This window comes from Delphinapterus leucas, chromosome 13 (assembly GCF_059928025.1).
Source record: "Delphinapterus leucas isolate spDelLeu-1000000601 "Yukka" chromosome 13, BTC_Dleu_Yukka2, whole genome shotgun sequence".
In the NCBI taxonomy this organism is placed as follows: Eukaryota; Metazoa; Chordata; class Mammalia; order Artiodactyla; family Monodontidae; genus Delphinapterus; species Delphinapterus leucas.
Genome location: NC_143141.1, coordinates 64,934,902 through 64,956,138, shown reverse-complemented (window position 1 = coordinate 64,956,138; position 21,237 = coordinate 64,934,902). Strand labels below are relative to the sequence as shown.

General features: G+C 35.3%; 1 protein-coding gene across 6 annotated transcripts in view; it reads right to left on the bottom strand.

Annotated features, from left to right (window-relative positions):
* The window catches only part of HEATR5B (HEAT repeat containing 5B), a 92,047-nt gene that overhangs the window by 50,224 nt on the left and 20,586 nt on the right, over nt 1-21,237 (bottom strand). For all 6 annotated transcript variants that reach the window (XM_022574088.3, XM_089923270.1, XM_089923271.1 and 3 more), the window contains 11 exons: nt 20,548-20,798; nt 18,648-18,759; nt 17,326-17,478; nt 16,169-16,268; nt 15,518-15,627; nt 14,533-14,696; nt 13,651-13,826; nt 11,035-11,140; nt 9,106-9,296; nt 6,048-6,207; nt 2,331-2,520 (listed from right to left, as the gene is read on the bottom strand). In XM_022574088.3, the coding sequence (XP_022429796.1) occupies nt 2,331-2,520; nt 6,048-6,207; nt 9,106-9,296; nt 11,035-11,140; nt 13,651-13,826; nt 14,533-14,696; nt 15,518-15,627; nt 16,169-16,268; nt 17,326-17,478; nt 18,648-18,759; nt 20,548-20,798 (1,713 nt within the window). The remainder of the gene's footprint in view (nt 1-2,330; nt 2,521-6,047; nt 6,208-9,105; nt 9,297-11,034; nt 11,141-13,650; nt 13,827-14,532; nt 14,697-15,517; nt 15,628-16,168; nt 16,269-17,325; nt 17,479-18,647; nt 18,760-20,547; nt 20,799-21,237) is intronic.

The following is a 21,237-nucleotide window of genomic DNA, read 5'->3' as shown; positions in this document are numbered from 1 at the left end:
TCTGTGGTTAGGTTTGGTACTGCAACTGTTAAACCAATAATCACTATAAGAAATGCCCTTACTTTTTTTCCCCTTACATTTTGACAGCTTACATTTTATCAAGCAAATAAAATCCTACAGGAGTCAGCAAACTTTTCTTTAAAGGGCCAAAAGTAAATATTTTTTACTGTGCTAGCCAAGAGGCAAAATCCACACTACTCTATTATGTAAGTGCCTATATAACCATTTAAAAATGTTAAAACCATTCTTACCTCATAGGCTGTTAAAAAAAAAAAGGACCAAAAAACCAGTCATCTGAGCAGATTCGGCCCATGGGCCATAGTTAATTTTGCCTATCCTGCCTATCCCCTGTTATAAGAAAGTCATCCCAGAAATTCCTTTCCTTGAAAGCCAACCTCAAAAAAGGAAAACTTTATTCTATTCTATTCTAATTTTTTTGGCCACGCTGCGCGGCTTGCAGGATCTTAGTTCCCTGACCAGGGATCCAACCCGGGCCCCTAGCAATGAGAGCTAAGAGTCCTAACAACCTCTGGACCACCAGGGAATTCCCCAGGAAGTCACTTTTTAAAGGGTGTAATGTACAGTATAGGGAATACAGTGAATAATATAATAACTTTACACAATGACAGATGGTTATTAGATGTAATGTGGTGATCAATTCATAATACATATAAATGTCAGTTGTACACCTGAAATGAATATAATATTGCATGTCAACTATACTTCATCAAAATAAAAAAAGGAGTCACTTTTAAGATAAATAAATATTTCTGATTACTATTCAGACTGTTTTGAAAACAAAAATTCTGCAAAATCCATACAAATGATTTCAAAACACAACTGCTTATGAATGATGATAATGCATCTCTCTTAGATCTAGCTAGCTTTACATTTATCCCCTGATAAACTATATTCTCTTTTAAACCCATCATTGTTGTATTTGATTCTCTGTTCAAACAATAATACCACATCTATTATATAATAACGATAAATCCTATTTTCCTAACAAGATTAATGGCTCATCTCTGAATAAAGTTTTACTTCTTAAAAAAAAAAAACTAATGGCAATTTTTACAAAGGTAGGAAAAATAAATTGCAGTATTATATACTGTCTAGATTAAAATGTCTTAATTGCCAAATATAAGTGATTTAAAATTTTTACCAATGCAAAATAATTTTATATACAACAGAGACCAAACAAGGAAATCATAGACTCACGCAAGAGTCACATTCTAGTCTGAAATACACACTGCCTCATCAGAAAGTACTTGGTAAACACCTACACTTAATCAAAGGCACATATTTATACTCTTTACATCCTTGTGATATTCACTGGAAGAAAGAACTATCAACTTTTCTCAGAGGACACTGAGTCCAAGATAGAGACATGTCTAAATCACATTTTTTCAATTCCTACCATTCATCCTTAAGATCTTTTCTTTTTTCACTTCCGTCTTTTTTTTTTTTAATATCTGTCTGAATGGAGGCAACATATAGCATAGTGATTAAGAATACAGGCAAAGGAAATTTATCTGAGCTTCACCTCTGATTCCAACTACTCATTGGCTACAGACACACACACACACACACACACACACACACACACACATATATAACACCTTGGACCTCTCTCAGCCTCAGTATTTCATCTGTAAAACAGAGAGATATACCTTTATCAGGACTGCTGTCAGAATTAAGTGAGGTAATATAAATAAAAAGCTTGATCCATTGAAAGATTTAATAAATGGTAGGGGAAAAAAAGGAATGCTCTGAAAGTGGCTTATATATTTTGCATAAATTCACAGTAATTTTCTTACCTGAGTGTTTAATTTAACCATTAGTAGAATTATTTCAGTGGAAGTGCATGGTAAGAATATGGGCCTTAGGATCACAAATCTGCTACTCCTTAGCTGAGTAACTTATCTTCTCTGAGCTTACTTCCTCAGAGAAAAACTAGATAATATTATCATCCATAGAGTTAAAAAAAAAGTGAAGCTAAAGTCCATGAAGACAATTGTATGGCACTCCAGGCCAAAGGAACTCCACTTTTATCTTTGACTTCAAGGGGCTCCAGGTAACATTTCACTTAGATGTTTTCTCTGCTCATAACTTCAAATCACCTTCACATCACAGGTTTGTTGCAGGGATTAAATAAAATAGCACACGTAAAAAGCAGAGTTCCAGGTGTTCAGTAAATTGCAAGCATTCAATACATAGTAATTATTATTACTGTTACAAGATTTCTTTAGGCAACGTTATGGTGACATTCAGGAAGTTGAAAGACAGTAATTATCTATCTAGTCCCTTTACTTTAAGATGAATTTACTCACCTTGTAGTTCAGGGCCAACAGTAGTTATTATAGCACCCAAACATCTACCCAAACACTGATGAACTTCTGTATGGGAGGGTGGAACTGTCAACAGCAAGGTAAGAACTAGAGATAATGTTGGCTCCACATATCCACGATACATTGGGCCACTGGAATCCACTATCAGAGCAAGTGAATGAAGGGACCAAGTCTGGAATAAAATATGATTTTATTTTATTGTAAGTAATAGAGTATACTGAATTGATATTTCACTTAAATTTTCATAAACACCAACATCGTAGTTTTTTTTTGTCAACATCGTAGTTTTTAATCAATAATCTAGAAATATATTCCTTAAGAAATAAAAGGTAGCACATAAGCTACCAGTAGCTAATAACCAAAGCCACTGATGTACAAATGCTATGTTTACAGTTTCTCTGTAGTGTGGCTTTGAGTGTCAGAAAAATAGTTTTGTTGATGAACTCATTTTTCTTTTATAATGTACATGTATTTCATACTTCCAAAAAACAATGACTGATATAATAAGTGTTTGCTTTAGTGGTTGCTATGGACATCAAATATATCTTTATTGCTTGCATTGTTGGAGTTTTACTAAGAAACTAGTCTGAAATAAAACAATGTTCTGCACTCAGATCTATTTCTCGAGCAATGACATTCACAAAACAGTTCCTCAAGTGCATCAAACTATTTCAGGCCCAAATTTTTGTTTACTAAGCACAAATAATCTTAGTGGCTAATAGTATTTGCAAAACTAACCCAGAGCAATGTACTGTCATCAGCACAGGCTTAAGAAAACGCAAAGTCCTTTAAGCTGCCCACATCCACCTGTTAAAGAACGAACCTTTTATTTTTGCTGTTGGCAGTCCCAAAGGAGAGCTGCACTACTGGGCTGAGGACAGAGGGTTCTCAACAGAGAAGTTACCCAACTTACCACCATGGCAGAAAAAAAATCCATACCTTAATTTCTATTACCTGTCAATCTACTCCAATCCTAGGGAATTTAGCAACCTGAGTTGGACAGTTATGTGTAGAAACCACACCTATTGACAAAAGTAATAGGGATATAACAGCTTGAGGGAGGAAAACCAGAATACACATACTGGAGAAAAAAATTAATGGAAGAAACAAAAGAAAGTATTTTAATAAAACTATCATAAGGATTTTTAAGACAAATAATTAAAGCACAAAGGAGATTCTAGAAGCGTTTTAAAAAAACAAACACACACCCAGTATTTATATTAAACTGTTCAGTAGAAAACTGGAAAAAAACGAATTATTGTTAAATACCAAAATCATTACCTTGAAGTTCAAATGGAAGATTATCCTGTAACCCACAGTGAAAATACAAAAAAATTAAAATAATGAGGATAAAGACAAGAGACTCAATATATAAATAAGTACCAGAAAGAGAAAAAGAAAAGATAAACTTATATAGAACTTGATGAAATTTCTAAGCTGCAAGGATAGAGAGAAAAATTCTTACACACTGTGAAACCAAAATATAAGGTTACAAACATACAGACATATTTCAGATAAGTTTCTTAGCAATAAAAAGATGGGGAAAAAGATAGCTATGATGTCCATAAGTATCATTAATTCAGAAATTTATTACATAAACCAATGTCTTTTGGGCGTGTGAAATATATCCATTGTGTAAAAGAAGAAAATGAATTCATCATTAAAGTTTTATATCTGAATATTCAAAGCCACACTGCAGAGAAACTTTAAATAGAGTAGTTGCACATCAGTTGTTTTGATTATTGGCTTATATGTTATCTTTTACTTCTTAAAGAACATATTTGGAAGTTTTTATAGATAGCTGATGAAAAACTGAGATGTTAATATCTATGGAAATTTAACTCAAAAAATTAAGCTACTATTAGCCTCTTACATGCAACACAAAAAATACTGAAACATTTATGAATAATGAAAAAAAGGACTGTGTGCCGGGAACAGTATACCCAACCCAAATATCATTCAAATTTGAAGACAGAATAAAGCTTTTTTTTTTTTAGATATGCAAGGAATCAAAAAGCACACCAGTCAACGACCCTTTCTAAGATTATTATTGCTAAAGGAAGTTTTCCTATCAAGTAAAAATAAAATAAGAACAAAGATCTGAAGACAGGAGTTGAGGATACAAAAAAGAAAACATTATTGAAGACTAAATCTCTAGTAATTACAACTAAACACATGTATACAATAATTTGACTGGAAAGTATAATTTTTGAGTTAGGATTCTTATAACAGAAGAGACTTTAGAAAAAACTGAAGAATGCTACCATACTATTCTTGTGCAGATGTGAGCTGAAACAGAAGCTCTGAGGAAATATAAGTGGTCCACATTACAGTAAGATGTCATGTCATAGAAAAAGAATCATGTGAAGCAGTCACTTACAGGAGTGTGGTTTTAAGAAATTAAAGCAAGAGAGGGCTCAGAAAAAGGTGAAGACAAAGGAAAGAAAACTAGCACGTACTCGTTGACATAAAAGAAGAAAGGAGCAACTTCTTAGGTAAAATAATTTCACAGTTGTGTTCTTTTCTTCCAGATTACTGTGGAAACAGCATTAAAAAAAAAAAAAAAAAGACAGCATAGCACCTCTTTAGGAGCAACATTACTTCATTTTTGATTTTAGTCTTTTTGGGTCTTTTGTGCTTTACACAGCTGGAAACCTTTACCAAGAAGTCAAAGGCAAACTAAGCCTGTAGACTAAGAAGTCTCTGGTGGATTTTGCATTCTTTTCTTATGGTGAAGGAACCCATTTATTAACAAACTAATGACAGGCAGTAATGGCAGTAATGGCAATCAAACTTGTCTCTTCCAGCTTCTGAGTCCCAATATGAAGCTGGCGAGTTGAATGCTATTGGTTTCATATACACGATATTTTTAGATGCATCACTGGGAAATGGCAAATCAAGAGTATAGGATATTTTCACACATGTGAAGTTCTTGCCTCTTATTGTAGTTATGCCTGTTTTTGTATAAAATATTTAAGGAGAGAGAAAAAAGAAATTCAAGGAGTACACCTGAAGATTCAGCCAACACTGTACCTGGGTTAGGGTATTAGAGAAGAGAGAGAAGACTGCTATTAAAAGAAATTTGATCATCCAACAAATGTAAGGAAATACAAAGAAGAGGAAACATGTACAAAGGATGATAAATAATAAAAAGACACCGTGTTTCAAGGAATGTTGTGAATGGGTTAAACTCCCAGAATAAGAAAGACTTTAGGATTAGGTTCAGATACAAATTCCTTTTATACACTCATAAAGCAAAATGACAGAGAAAGACCCTAAGACATTTTTCCTAACAGCCCATCAGAATCAATACTATTTTTACAAATAATTTTCCTAAAAATAATATTTTAAAATTTCATAATAGGGCTTCCTTGGTGGTGCAGTGGTTAAGAATCCGCCTGCCAATGCAGGGGACATGGGTTTGAGCCCTGATCCGGGAAGATCCCACATGCCGCGGAGCAACTAAGCCTGTGCGCCACAACTACTGAAGCCTGAGCACCGCAACTACTGAAGCCTGCGCACCCAGAGCCCATGCTCTGCAACAAGAGAAGCCACCTCAATGAGAAGCCCACACACCGCAACGAAGAGTAGCCCCTGCTCTCCACAACTAGAGAAAGCCTGCGTGCAGCAATGAAGATCCAACACAGCCAAAATAAATTTATAAAAAAAAATTTCATAATAAACAAATCCATATTATACCTGGACTTCAGAGGATGTCCCATCCTGTGCTAGAGCCAATAAAATGCTGACGCTGGTCTTCAGATGTTGTCCTGAGCCGATACCACCAACATAACGATGCAAACAGCCCAGAGCCAAAGAATGGCCAGTTCTGGATACAACATCTCGAGCTGATTTCAATCTGGAAAAGAGTTATGCTTCAGGGATTGTTTTTTCTATTTCCCTATGGCGATAACAAACTTATGAATCACACAATAAAAGGGATTTATTCTGGAAATCAGAAAAGATTACAATCTTTATTACTTCTTTCTCTACTCACTAACAAGAGTTAGAGATTTACTTTAAACTGGTTAAAGTCATACTTTTCACTGAAGAAAGACTACCTTTAGAGAAATATGAAAGAGGACCTACAACTTCACAGCTTTTAATATTAATTATTCCTTGAAAAGAAAAGAGCCATTTGAAATGTATTTTTACCATTGGTGTTTTAAATAAAAGACAAATAAGACAAAAAGACTATGACTCATAATCACGCACCAACATAGTCAGTTACTATTAGAAAACGTTAAAATACCACTAAGAACAAAACTCCTAAAATAACAAAGGAGGCTAGAAAGCAACTTTGGCTGCATTTTCAAAACTGTATTATAACTCTCAATAAGCCATCCATGATCAAACTTCTGTCACAAGCTCATAAAAATGAAATATAGCCAAGATATGAAAAACCATCACCAAAACTCTGGCTGGTCAGTTTGCATATGGCAAAGAAAGAAAAATTCTAAGTGCTGTCACGATGGAACAGACATTAAGAAATGTAGTAATGAAGGAAGTGAACTAAGTCCATCCTTAGCAGTATTTCTAATATACTATATCCTTGGATAAGTGATCTCTCTCACTCTATGCCTCAGTTTCTCCATCTGTAAAATGAACATTATCATTACTCCTATATAGCAGTTGTTTTGAGGAATGAAAGAAGAATGAATGCAACCTGTGAATTCTAAAAAGCCTTATACAGATTAGAAAGTTTCCTTCATATTGTTACTTTTCAGAGTTCATTTCAGTGAGCTAAAAAAAAGCTGAGCCAATTTTCTCAGTGACAGTCATCTATTCAATAAAGTAAGTAATCTAAGATACAAGAATATATCATATATATACTTTCCCAGGGGTCTCAGAGTGATTTTCAATTTGAATGGAAACTAATTTAACCAGTAATGGTTTTTATTTTTTTCTGAACTGGGTCTTAAGCAATTGAGTTACTCCCTATTAACTGAGAACGGTTTATAGGAATCATTCCAGTCTTAATGCTAAGATGGCACATGATTTTTACATGCAAAAACAGCTGACAGATCTGTATGTATAGGTGATTTGGCTTTTCATAGTTGGATACTATATCAGCAAGAGATAATGTTGATAAAAAAACAGTCTGATATAATGAAGTTGCAGGATATTGAAGCTTTTTCAAAATAGAACCAGATTTTGTCAAATCTAAGATACCACAGATTTTTCTTAATGTACCATTATTTTATATAACAGTATAAAAGAAAAAAATGCTGACAAATAATTATGACATTTCTTAGAGATTTTAAGACAAATCCCAATTTCAGATAACTTAAAATGTGAAAAAACAGGGAACAAAATCTATGTACTAATTAATTTCAGATCATAATAAATTATTTAGAAAAGCTAATGAAACTAAGCACTGAGAACACTTGCAAACCATTAACCAGACAGGTATGAATATGAATGAAATGTCCTTGTGTTTTACCAGAATAAGTATAAATACTCCTATAGGTATTGAAGCACTTATAAATTAAAACCACTTGTAACTAAAGAAAAATTAACCAGTCAAGAGTTTTCCAAAGAAATACACTCTTATTTTACCTACTATTAACAGAGCACAAACCATGAAACAGGTAGCTAAGACTGGTTCTAACTTTTAAAAATTCTTTACCAAAAGTTGATTTCAGGATTAATGAGAGACACTTGGAAAAGGCAAAGTTAATCTATTGCTAGAAAATAAGCAAAGTCATCCTGCAGAAGATTAAGTGTCTGGGAATAGTTTAGCTACATTCTGCCTGCTCATATTATCCTTAGTGAGTCAAACAATACACTGGGGCATCATCCTAAACCAGCCAAACTGCCACTGTGTGTGAAGACAAGGACAGCCGTCCTCAGATACGCAAGAGTTCAGAAAATACTTCTTCCGAACCACTACTTCACAACCACTGCTTCTCCCAACCTCTCTCTTGTTAATAATTATGATATAGTTTGGTATAATTAATCCTCAAAATATACAATACTTAAGAATGATTAATTTGGGCTTCCCTTGTGGCGCAGTGGTTGAGAGTCCGCCTGCTGATGCAGGGGACGTGGGTTCGTGCCCCGGTCTGGGGGGATCCCACATGCCGCGGAGCGGCTGGGCCCGTGAGCCATGGCCGCTGGGCCTGCGCGTCCAGAGCCTGTGCTCCGCAACGGGAGAGGCCACAACAGTGAGAGGCCCGCGTACAGCAAAAAAAAAAAAAAAAAAAAAAAAAAAGAATGATTAATTTACATAACTCAAGTGTTAATTCTTGACCACTCTTGATTTTCAACTGCTCTACTTCAAGTACTTGATTAACAATCAACAGTCACCAATAACTGCATTTATCATCTTAATCATACTTATTTGGATCTCTGAGATCACTCTTAAATTAATATTGCCAAGAAATTCTTAAAAGCTAATGCTAAATGTATCCCCTGTTTCACGGATAATTTAAGAAATGATAAACTTGGTAGTAGTTAGAAAAAGAATGGCTTATCCCAAAAAGTGAAAATTAACAGAAAGAATAATGGCGGGGGGTGTGGGAGGGCAGAGGTAAGAGAAAAGGACTTCAGAGCACACTACATATAACTGAGAGACGCCGTCACTAACAATCCTCTTGATTCTGTTATGTAACATTCAAGAGCTGAAACAGAAACCTGCACCACGCTGAAAGTATCTACCATGTGGAAAATATACAGTCCAGTTAATAATTACTGATAACTTAAAAGACATCTTTGTCTATGAGAGAAAATTACTTGTTGATAGAGACCCACTTACTTGTCAAAGCTATATTGGGCCATTCTAGCAATGAAAGTTGCTTCTCCAACCACCTGAGCCATTCTTCCAAGAGCCTCCCCTGCTGCACATCGTAAGATGGGGTTTGGGTTGTCAAGGGCCCCCATAACTAGTGTCAGAGCAGATTTACGAACTTCCTCAGGTCCTAAAGTACTTTTGTTTTCAGCCAAGCCCTATGGATATTAAAAAAAAAAAAAAAAGGACTGCAATCTTTGTAAATATACATATATCTTCACACATTATTTTCTTCAGCCAACTTTCCCATGCATATACTATGCCTAGAATTAATACATGTTAGACTGACAGTAATCACTTTCCTAAACAGGATTTCACAACATGATACATTACATAGTTGTAGTTGAATCAGCCCTAAAACCAACAATCCCTGGGAGTGTCTCTATCCAAAGACAAATACTTAAAAGTTGTTTTTATACATAAAGGACACTGTACTATTAAATCAACTGTTATTTAACTGACTGAAATTTATCATTATAACTTTAAGGAAGGAAAAGGCCTCATGAACATGAAACTTTGATACATTTATATAAAAATGCCAGAGACGATAATTATGTCATAAAGAGTATATCCAATACATACCTAAAGACAAAACGAGGTAAGAATAATCAGTAACTGAATGCTGAACTGGATCAGTATGAATGTTCATCATACTAAATGTTAATCTCTCTCTTCTAGTTACACTTACTGTCCTGGAACTTAAATTACTTATTTGAGACCAAAAATATAAGTTATGGTAGCTAGGGAAAATGTTAACTACAGCAAAGGCATTAGTGAGCACATATATGAAGAAGCACATACTGTACAGCAATATTACAGCTGTTAACCAACCTTCCAACCACTGAGGGAAACCATGACCACCCCACTCCTTTCTTAAAAAACTCAGATGTTGGTAGCTGATGGTCTCTAAAAAGGGCATATACTAATGATTATATAAATGGTACAAACCTTTATTTGTATAACCAATGCCTACATCCCTTTTCCCTGAAGTTTACAAAATGTGATTTAATTCATGCCAATTTCAACACTTGTACTTGCTGCCCTTTTAAAGCAGTGATATCTTATAATAAGCTTAGTGCTGAATAACATGACTTTTCAAATACATCATGAGAGGCTATAAGCTGCATAGTACAGTACATGAACTCTGAGAGAGAAGCAAAATATTTGTTATTTCACTTCATACATGTAGAATATGAGGTTTAAAAAAGGCTAAAGGAACTGCACAAGACAGAAACCTATTGAGTAGCTAAACCAGAACACAATCTCTAAATGCAGCACTCTTTTAACTACATAACAAACATAGCCTCTCCTGCTTTATGATCTAAACCACAAATCAAACTTAAGCTTTATCTAGTTAGCCTTCAATAGAATACCAAATTTCATTAGTCAGACATGTTTGAAAATTCCGAATATACCAGCACTTGTAAAATTTGAGGTATCAAATCAAAATATGAATTTTGATATTACTAAAATATAAAATACTTATTTAATTACAATGAGCCTAATATAAAGTTTCTAGTAATTTAAATGAAATAATATAAAAGCATGGTTATCCAGAGCTATACATATAAACATAATAGTCTAGTTATGTCTGAATTACTATATTAAAGGTATTAATTAAAATCTTAGTTCAGGGGCCTCCCTGGTGGCGCAGTGGTTGAGAGTCCGCCTGCCGATGCAGGGGACACGGGTTCGTGCCCCGGTCCGGGAAGATCCCACACACCGTGGAGCGGCTGGGCCCATGAGCCATGGCCGCTGAGCCTGTGCGTCCAGAGCCTGTGCTCTGCAATGGGAGAGGCCAAAACAGTGAGAGGCCCGCGTACTGCAAAAAAATAAAAATAAAAAATAAAATAAAATCTTAGTTCAGAATATTTGCTATGTTTTAAAAGTAAATACCTTTAGTGCACTAAGAACAGCTGTAAAGATATTAAGCTGCACAGCCTGCTGGCGAACACCTTTGGCTTGTTTAACACATTCAGCAAAGTGATCCAACATCTGTAATCTGTAACAATAAAGATCACATTAGCAATACTTTTTATTCAAACCTGGCCCAAAAAACAGAGATAAGAAGAAGAAGGGTATAAGCTGATTGTTTAACAAATAATGCCCCATGCTATCTCTTTTCACTTCATTCCCTGGTCTAAACCGTATCTCCTACTTCTGAATTAATATACGGACATGAACTACTAACTGGCACAACACAAGGGACCAATATTAAGCTTCAATCAGCAAAATAATGTCATAATTTCAGTGGTCTTCAGTGTGCAACAAAGCGCCTGGCATAAAGTAGGTGCTCAAGGTTTCTTGAATAACAATCATTAATTGTGCATCTCTGTGGAAGGTTTTTAAGTTGGAAATCTTAAAATGGGGTATAATTTTTCTTTTTAAAAAATACTCTCACACATAGAAGAAAATAGTACCTCGTGTCCTATCTTTAGAAGCTAATTGGGAGATTTTTTTTTTAAAGATTTAGCTTTGGTCAATTTTGTTAAATGTGAAAAATCAGAGGTGAATTGGTTGTTTTCTTGTTTCAAATTTTTAAAATGAGACAGTTATCCCTCTTCCCCAAATCACAGCCATTTGAGACTATTCTGATTAAAGAGAATGAGGTCATATCAGATTCTTCTAGAAAGAATAGAGGTGGGGCAAAGGAATCTAGGGAAATTTCACTGGAAGGATTTATGCTCAATTATAAAAGGCCATGGGTCTCAGGTCAACGCATTCTTCAAAAATCACATATGAAGAAACCATCTAGCCTCCAGCAGGAACTCCAGTTAGAGGTACTTGGGGCTAAAGCTGACACTTGTACACTTGTCTGACACAGATCCACATCTATGCTGAAGAAGCACGGCACTGTCCACACTGCTTTCAAGCACACACTTGAAAAGACACACATGGTCTCCAACATGGCCATCAAACATCATGTGCCTATAACTGACCTCAAATACATAACTTAAACAAATTTTTTCCTTACTATATTTATTTCTTTTAATTTGAAAAATATTAACAAAAAGTTCCTACCTAGAAATAACCATTGAACATTTTCACATATTTTAAAATATCAAACTGGGATCACTTCTTGCCTTTTACCTTCATTTAACACTATATAATGAGCATTTTCTGATATCAAAACGTTGTCTCTGTAAAATGTATTCCAGCCTATCAACTTTCCATAATTTATTCACTGATTCCTCCATCCCTGGATATTTATGTTACAAATTTTAATAGAAATTATCTATTTTTACTTCATCTGGTTCCACAAAAGTGATTTAATAAAGTTAAGAGGACTTCCCTGGTGGCACAGTTGTTAAGAATCTGCCTGCCAATGCAGGAGACACGGGTTTGAGCCCTGGTCCGGGAAGATCCCACATGCCACGGAGCAACTAAGCCCGTGCGCCACAACTACTGAGCCTGCGCTCTGGAGCCCGTAAGCCACAACTACTGAAGCCCGCGTGCCTAGAGCCCATGCTCCGCAACAAGAGAAGCCACCGCAACAAGAAGCCTGCGTACCACAACGAAGAGTGGCCCCCGCTCACGTCAACTAGAGAGCCCACACACAGCAATGAAGACCCAATGCAGCCATAAATAAATAAATAAATTTATATTTTTTAAAAAAGAAGATAATCCTGGATTCTAGTTACAGGTCTCATAACTAGCTGTATAATTTCTGACAAACCACAAACTCTTAGACCTAGATTTCTTTAGATTTAAAACAAGGACATTAAAGTAGATGCCTTATAAGATTCTTTCACCTTTAACGGTCTTTAACATTTATGTGGCAACCAAATGTTCTTAAAGATATCTGGATAAAGTAAAATTTCATATTTAAAATTTTCCCCTCAAATTAAAAACCAATTAATCAACTAAAGCCTACATATGTAAAGATATGCTATCTTTTCTATACAAATACAACAATGTTTTTAAGGCATAGTTTGTAAAACCTGAACTATCTGTGAAGGTCTTGCATTAATTCATTTTTACTCCTTCTTTTGGGAAAATCACCGTAAGTATATAAAATGCTTACTAAGAAAAGTATGGTGTCTGTGGACATAAAGTATAGCAAACTAAAATGTTCCTATTAAAAAAAGAATCAGTTACTTCAGTGTTCCAAGTTCCAGACTTTAACCATCTGACAAATGTCATATTAGGGAGTAGACTTCTCACTCATTTAATTCCTCAGTAACAGGACTTGGAAAACTGGTGTCCCTAATTAAAGATACAGGCAAACCTACTTATAAACTGGCAAACAAACTACTATAATGAAAATTTTGTTGTTTAAGACCGAGTTCACAATACAGTGGATATCATATGCTAGTACACGGGGTCAAACTTTAAAAACAGTTTCAAATTATGTGGAGTTTGCATGCAATTTATTACGTGCCACTTATGTTATTACATTTAGGAGACTATTGTTCAAACTCTTCTTATTGAAGAGTTAGCTTGGCTGGGAAAATGTACTGCTTGAAAATAATTTATATTTAACTAAAATCACCTTATTGACTTTATACTAACCGGTGTTTAAAAGAAACATGCGGAAACACTACACCAAAAAGAGCCACAGAAGCATCAATGACTGAAACTCCAAGGGGAAGAGGCCCAGGCACAGCTTCTCCCACAGGTATTCGTAAATAAATGGAGGATGGATCATGCTCCAGAGCCCCACTTCCAGATGCACTGTTTGGCTGGAGCTGCAAAAGAAGGACATAAAAATCATTCAAAATCCACTTTGGGAAATTCACTTACTAAGTACTGGGCGTGACAAATAAAACAGGGGAGGAGAGAGAAAAAGTAACAATGAAAGAACAGAATGATTAAATCTGAATATTTTTAAATAGAGATATAATTTGGCCATTAAAAAAAGTCACAACAGTTCATGCAATTTTTTAAAAAAGTTTGTTCATTCTAAAACATTTTTGCAGTAATGTGTAAGCAAAATAATGTCAGGAATAACTTAAACCCACAAAAAATTTTTTAAAAGCAGCCTTTAGTAACTCTTTTTAAAAAGTACATAAGAAATAATGTATTCAGTGGGCAAAAAAGGTTCTAAATCTTCAACCTACTAAATCCTATTCCTCTCTAACCTGTCACAAAATAAACTAAACCAAAACAAACACCAACAACCAAAAAGCTAGTCAAAACTGATCTTTGCCAATGAAACCACAGGGTACCTAAATACACAGAATATTGAATAAAGACAGTTTGCCAAATTCTAACTGTTGCTGCTTACCTTTTTTCACTATTTATCCACCCCTAGGAAGGTATCTTTAAATGTCTAAGAAAGCTAAATGAAAATTAAACCTTAGTCTACAATATTTTCTTTTTAAATGACAATGTGTAATAGTACCATTGTTTTTCAATCAAGCTAGTATTTCATTTCACTTTATAGCTTACTACCTGGTCTTCAATTGATTTATGATCAGTTTCTTGAAGCCAGGAACCAAGAAGAACACTATCATCGTAGTGGCAGAGGGATCTGAGGAGGGAAGTAGTTGTGTTGGCTGAGTTGTCAGTCAAAGTGAATTCTGCTACCAGTTCTCTAAGAAGTGCATTGAAAGAGCCTAAAAAACAGAACTTCAGGTCAGATTAAAGAGAATACTTTTTAAGAAAATGACAATCACTGCCCACCAAGAGCAGCAATATGTTCAACAGGAGTAAAATAATTAAGTCCCCATGCCCTTTTAAGAAAAACCAGTATTAAGTATTTTAACACTGGTTTTAATAAACAATAATGGCACTTCCTTTTTTGTTATTGTATTATGCCTTTTAGCCCAAATTATTTAAAGTAATCAAAAACTCAAATAGAGAAAAGATATTTTTATTTTAAATATATTAAATATGATGATTATTATTTACTATTAATTACTTAACGATGTGCAAACACTGAACCAGAGCATATCAAAATTCTTGGGCATGGCTGCACTGGAATATTAACATTTTATATGACATTTAACTTCTGCAAAAGTACGTTACTATTCTCCCTCCAGATTCCTAAATTTTGGCTGTATTATAACAGCTGGGATAGTCATTAAAAGCATAGACTCTGAAGATGAACCAACTGGGTTTGAATCCAAGCTCTGCCACTTAACTACCTCCCAGACTTGTGCAAGTTACACAACCTCTAAGTACCTGAGATTCTTTATCTTTAAAGAAAGCTATATTTTAGCCTCATAAGGTTGTGGTTAGAGTCAAAGATGCTAATACCTGTTAAGGACTTAGAATGAGACCCGGAACACAGTAGTGCTCAACAAGTGTTAGCTACTATGTATGAAGAAAAGGAAAATGGTTGCCTTCCTTTACATGGTCAGAACTCTACGATATTGTGAAGAACTGCAAAGGTATACTGAAGAATTTTTATTAGACATCCACAAATTTTATTTACCTTCATAAGTTTTTGGAGGTAACAATGCCAAGATATCATAAAGTCTTAAACGGACCATTGCAGCACTAGCTTTCAGATGAGCTCCGTGGGCTTTAATTACAGATGGAATGCTAAAATATCAAAAGTATAATTAGTATTAACTTATTAGAATAAGCATTACTTACATTTTTTTCCAGTCATGTATCAATGTACCATCAAAGTACATTGATAAGTATTACATTTTTCTTTTAGTTTATTTTGTGACTTTTACTGTTAGTAACAGAAACACTATAAAATACAATTTTAGGGACTTCCCTGGTGGTCCAGTGGGTAAGGCTCCACACTCACAATGCAGGGGGCCCGGGTTCGATCCCTGGTCAGAGAACTAGATCCCGCATGCATGCTGCATCTAAGAGCTTGCATGCTGCAATTAAGAAGCCCACATGCCTTAACTAAGACCCAGTGCAGCCAAAATAAATAAATAAATAATAATTAAAATAAATAAATAAAATACAATTTTATTTCAATCCACACCGCTACTGAAATTTTTAAAGTCACTTCACACAAATAAAATTTAGTACACTTCCTATATGATACTATAGGGAATTACAAAACATGGCTATTTATAAATATATAAAATTGGATGTTAATGTGTCCTTATTGCCTACTTACTGTGACATCATAGTCATGGCACATTCAATAGGGGTCATCAATTTTCTAATCACATCTTCAGTTAGGAGTTCAGGACAATGTGCAACAAAACTCCTCATTGCTAGATAAAAATTTTTAAAAGACATATTTGAAACAGCTTTTGTGAGGATGAACAAATTTATAAAATTATATAAAGGTACCTAACATTTTTAATTATTACAAAATATAAAGTTCTAAAACAAGGTCAAACCAAAAGAAGAACCAATTGCAACTTTAGAGAAAACTCATTAGAAAAGACTAGAAGCAGAGTGGACAGCAAAAATGAAGGAAGGGAAGATGTCTGTTAGCAAGATTTCTGTGAAGGAGAATTCAGAAGTCTATGACCCCACATGAATTCACATAACTACAAAAAAAGCTGTTTCAGAACAGAACCAACAGTGGACATAATGGCCCAGTGAGAGGACATAGCTTTATTGGCTCTTTAGCAGTAGAGGTAAGACTAAAACAGCTCTTAGATGTGTGGGAACAAAACTAACACCTTGCCCTGTGGCACTTATGGTTAAGTGTACATCTGTCTCCCACAGTTTGAAAAAAGAAGCACTTTTCACCCTCAGATAAAGCAAAAAAGGACAGGGTCACTCTGTGTAATTCTAGTTTTCAAATAAAACAAAACTTGAGCCTTTCCTGTAAGTTGCTGACTCCCAAACAGAAACAACTTTCATACTTTTTAAAATGCTGGTATCTAAAAGACGTATCAACTTTTGCAGATTTGATGGGAGAAAACAGCTATCTGTCCATTAAGAAAAGACTAACTGTAAACTCAGTAACCTTGGTAATCCTGTTTCTTTTTCCTTTAAATAGGCACTGGGCTTTTTTACTTGGTGATCCAGTGTTTCTTCAGGTGGAAGAATGAAATAACTGGGAATTAAGACGCCTGGGTTGTTCCAGCTCCTAATTGATCATGAACTCTAACCTCCTTTTCAGAGTCTCAGCTTCATTTTTATTACAAAATTAGTAAACTGGTATAGATTACTTACAAAGTTTCTTTCTAAATCCAAAAGTGTACAGATTCATCATTATATATTAAAATAAAAAATTGAAGTAATGATTTTCCTTCACTTCACAAATATTTTAGTAAGAAAATAATATTCTGAAAGTGCAGTCCTTTCAGTTCTTACCACATAAAGCTCCAGCACGACCTTCCAATGTCACCTGCCAGGTAAAAGAATCGCCTCGGGCCTTCTCAGCCTCCAATTCCTTCAATGAACGAGGGAAAACATTTCGCCACAATAACAACATCTTGGGCAGATGGTAACGAACAACAGATGGTCCTGACAGAGAAAATGAGAACACCAAACCATACATATATATAGCATTACAAACAAAAGTCAAAGAAAAGAGCCCCAAACAAGCTTTAACAATATCTATCATTTCACTGTATCTTTGTCTCTAATATTAACATTTTTAAAATGTTTCTTATTCAGTAAGTAAAATATATATTAAAGCATAATAAAATTCACCTAAAAACTATCAATATTTTTAGCATCCAACATAAAACAAATCCACAAAAAGTCATCTAAAAGAAATTACCCAAATATATTCAGAATGATGGATTACATTCTATCAATGATAAAATATATCTGGAACATATTTTATGATGGCTTTTCTATAAATATTATATATGTATATAAACATGTACACCCACTCCCAAACACATACATATATTTACTACTCCATTTTAAGAGCAATTTATATGGTTAATTTAGTTCTATGGAGTAGTATATTTAGAACTAGGAACCTATATTTCCATTGCTAAGGAACTCATTTAACATACCACACAACATAAATTTCTAGAAAAAAAAGTTACCACTTTTTATTTTCTTTAGAAAATGAGGTCAAGGTTTAATTTCCAAAAGGTAGATGCAACAAGCAGTGAGTAACTTTGGAGCACACACACGCATACTTTTTATAGTAGGAGCCAAACACGTGAAGTAAAAAGTGGACACACCTTATCACAATGATAAAACATATTTCTGTTCTATGTACAGTGCTAAACTTTGCCTGCATCTCAGATTTGTCATAGCACTTAGGAAAGTGAAGTGCATAAAGATAACCCCAAGAAAGCAACACCAATGGGAGATGCTGTTTAATTAAGTGTGACTTTATCACGCTACTAAAATCATGTCACTGGTCTTTACTTTGGGCATGGAATATGCCCCATACTCTCATCTCTTTTCATTAATACTAGGCTAATCATTTAGACCATGGCTATTCTGATGGCAAAGGGGAAACTTTGCTAACACCTTTCTCACTAAATGTACATAAACAGAAATTACCAAAAAGAGAAATCTAATACCAAATGATGAGAAAAACATCACTACCATTTTTTAACTTCATTCAAAGTCTAGAATGTGAAGTTGAATACTTCTAAATTAAAATTTCTTTACAGTCTACTGACAGTTATAGAATAAGGCAAAATCCTACTCAAATATAATTGTACCTAAAGTCATAAGTGCTCCAAGTAAGAGCCATCCAGCTTGGGTGCGCTGTAAAGATAGCCTGCTATTTTGGGCAGCAGTTCGTAAGAGATCTTCAGCAATACTAACTACCATCTGCAAGAGAAGTTTAGAATTGGACTTTAACAAAATCAAGTAAGAAAATACACAGCTAGTATACTTCATTAAAAAAGAAGTTATCCTTTTTTGTTGTTGCTGTTAACATATTTTTAAAGAGGCAACATCAATACCTAATCAATTCTGATTGCTCTGCTGACTTTGAGAAGACCCATTACAACACAGTGGTTAAGAGTGAGCTCTAGAGCCAGAATGCCAGAGTTCATATCCCAGCTTTGTCATCTCCTAGCTTTCTGACTTAGGATAACTCAATCTCTCTGCCTCAGTTCCCTCACTGCTAAAGTAGGAATAACAGGAGTGCCAACCTCACTCTTATGAGGATTAATAAATTAATACAGCAAAGTACTCAGAACAGCGCTGGTCCATGTAATCACTCAATAAATGCTATTATTAGTAGTACTGTTATCCTACGTTTAAAGATTTGTTGAACTCTTATTATACATCTGCCATTAAGCTAATCTTACGGTGCTTATAGCCTTAGAGACAGAAGACATAGGAAAAATGGGAAGTAACAAGCAGCACATAATCAAATGATAATAGTACAGATGTAGTGGTCAGCAAAGAGACCTAAAGCAGCTAAGTTTGGTGCAGGTGAACAAGAAGAGGGATGAAATTCTAATGTAAGAGATTAGCAAGAGCAAAGACATGGAGGCTGAAGAAAGCACGGAAGGAAAGCAAGATGACTAGTCTGACTAGAGCAGTGAGAAACTAGAATGAAAGGCCAGAATAAAGGCAAATTATGAAGGTACCAGCTTAGCAGACAAAGGTGATTATATTTTATTCTCTGATCCCTGAGTAGTTCTTAAGGGTCTCTGAGCAAACATAAAATACGCAAGTGGGGTGGAAGAGATGGGAGAAAAAGATTCCAAGAAGGATAATCAGTGAGGAGGCAAGCATATGACAAAGGGAGATGGAAGCCCAGATTTGAGTAGCAGCTATGGAACTCACAGAAATGAATGGACATGGACCTGGTAACCCAGGAAAAAAAAAAAAAAAAAAAAAACAGAAAACAAAACCCCAAAAGATCTAGCCCCAATATAAAGTTGCAAATAATATTTATATAAACACTTAATATTCCTAAGAAGAAAATCTTGATAGTAGTATAAGGTATAGGAGAAAGGGAAAAAAAAGTAATTGATTCATGAAAACCATTCAACTTTTATTAAGTATTACCAAAATGCTAACTATAGCAATAGCACATTCTCTTGACATTTTGAATATAGCAATGTGAATTTTTATTTCTAAAACCCCAAAGAAAAGCTCTGATTTCTAAAGCATTACTATAAGGGCTTTTTTTTTTCCTCTCTCTAAAATAAATTATAAAATGATACTATACCCAGAGAAAACTATTATTCCTGTATCAGGATTAAATATCAAATTTTAATTAGGGGGCTTCCCTGGTGGTGCAGTGGTTGAGAGTCCGCCTGCTGATGCAGGGGACACGGGTTCGTGCCCCGGTCCAGGAAGATCTCACATGCCGCAGAGCGGCTAGGCCCGTGAGTCATGGCTGCTGAGCCTGCGCGTCCGGAGCCTGTGCTCCGCAGCGGGAGAGGCCACAACAGTGAGAGGCCCGCATACCACCATAAAAAAAAAAATTTTTTTTAATTAGGGTCTGTCGACTCCATATTAGCAGAATACTGTATCATTTATTATCACAGTAAAACTGTTTTTGTTTGATCACACAGTTCAACATCAATCACAGAAGGTGTTCCCATAAAGACTAAAGTCCATGTGACAGCACTTACAATCTTAGGATCTTTGTCATACCTTTCCCTTGGCATGAGGAATGCCCAAAGGACACTGATGAACTCCACCTAACAAAGCAGCCATTGCAAAACTGTATCCACTAACAGCTTCTGGTGAAGTTTTCAGGTTGTTGAGTCGTTCTGCACACCTGTCTAGAAATGGTGCCAGCTGGAAAGGCAGTGCTACAGCCACACAGCGCAGACACCACGCAGCAGCAAGTCGAGCTGCCATGCTTGGGTGAAGAAGCACTGAAGTCACTGTCTCCAAAAGGCCTAAAAAATACTCAAAAAATTACTCTTAATGAAGTCACACAATTTCATGAGTTAAAAGAACTATGTGTAGGGCTTCCCTGGTGGCGCAGTGGTTGAGAGTCCGCCTGCCAATGCAGGGGACGCGGGTTCGTGCCCCAGTCCAGAAAGATCCCACATGCCGCGGAGCAGCTGGGCCCGTGAGCCATGGCCGCTGAGCCTGCGCGTCTGGAGCCTGTGCTCCACAACGGGAGAGGCCACAGCAGTGAGAGGCTCGTGTACCGCAAAAAAAAAAAGAATTATGTGTAACACAATAATTAAAATCATAATTGTTATGGTTTTATACAGATACATTTAGAACTGTGCCAAAAAACACATATATCAGCTCATAAACAGGAAAGTACTTTAAGGAACATTTTCTACAAAGAACATAGTACATCCAATAAAATATAAATGTTGGCAT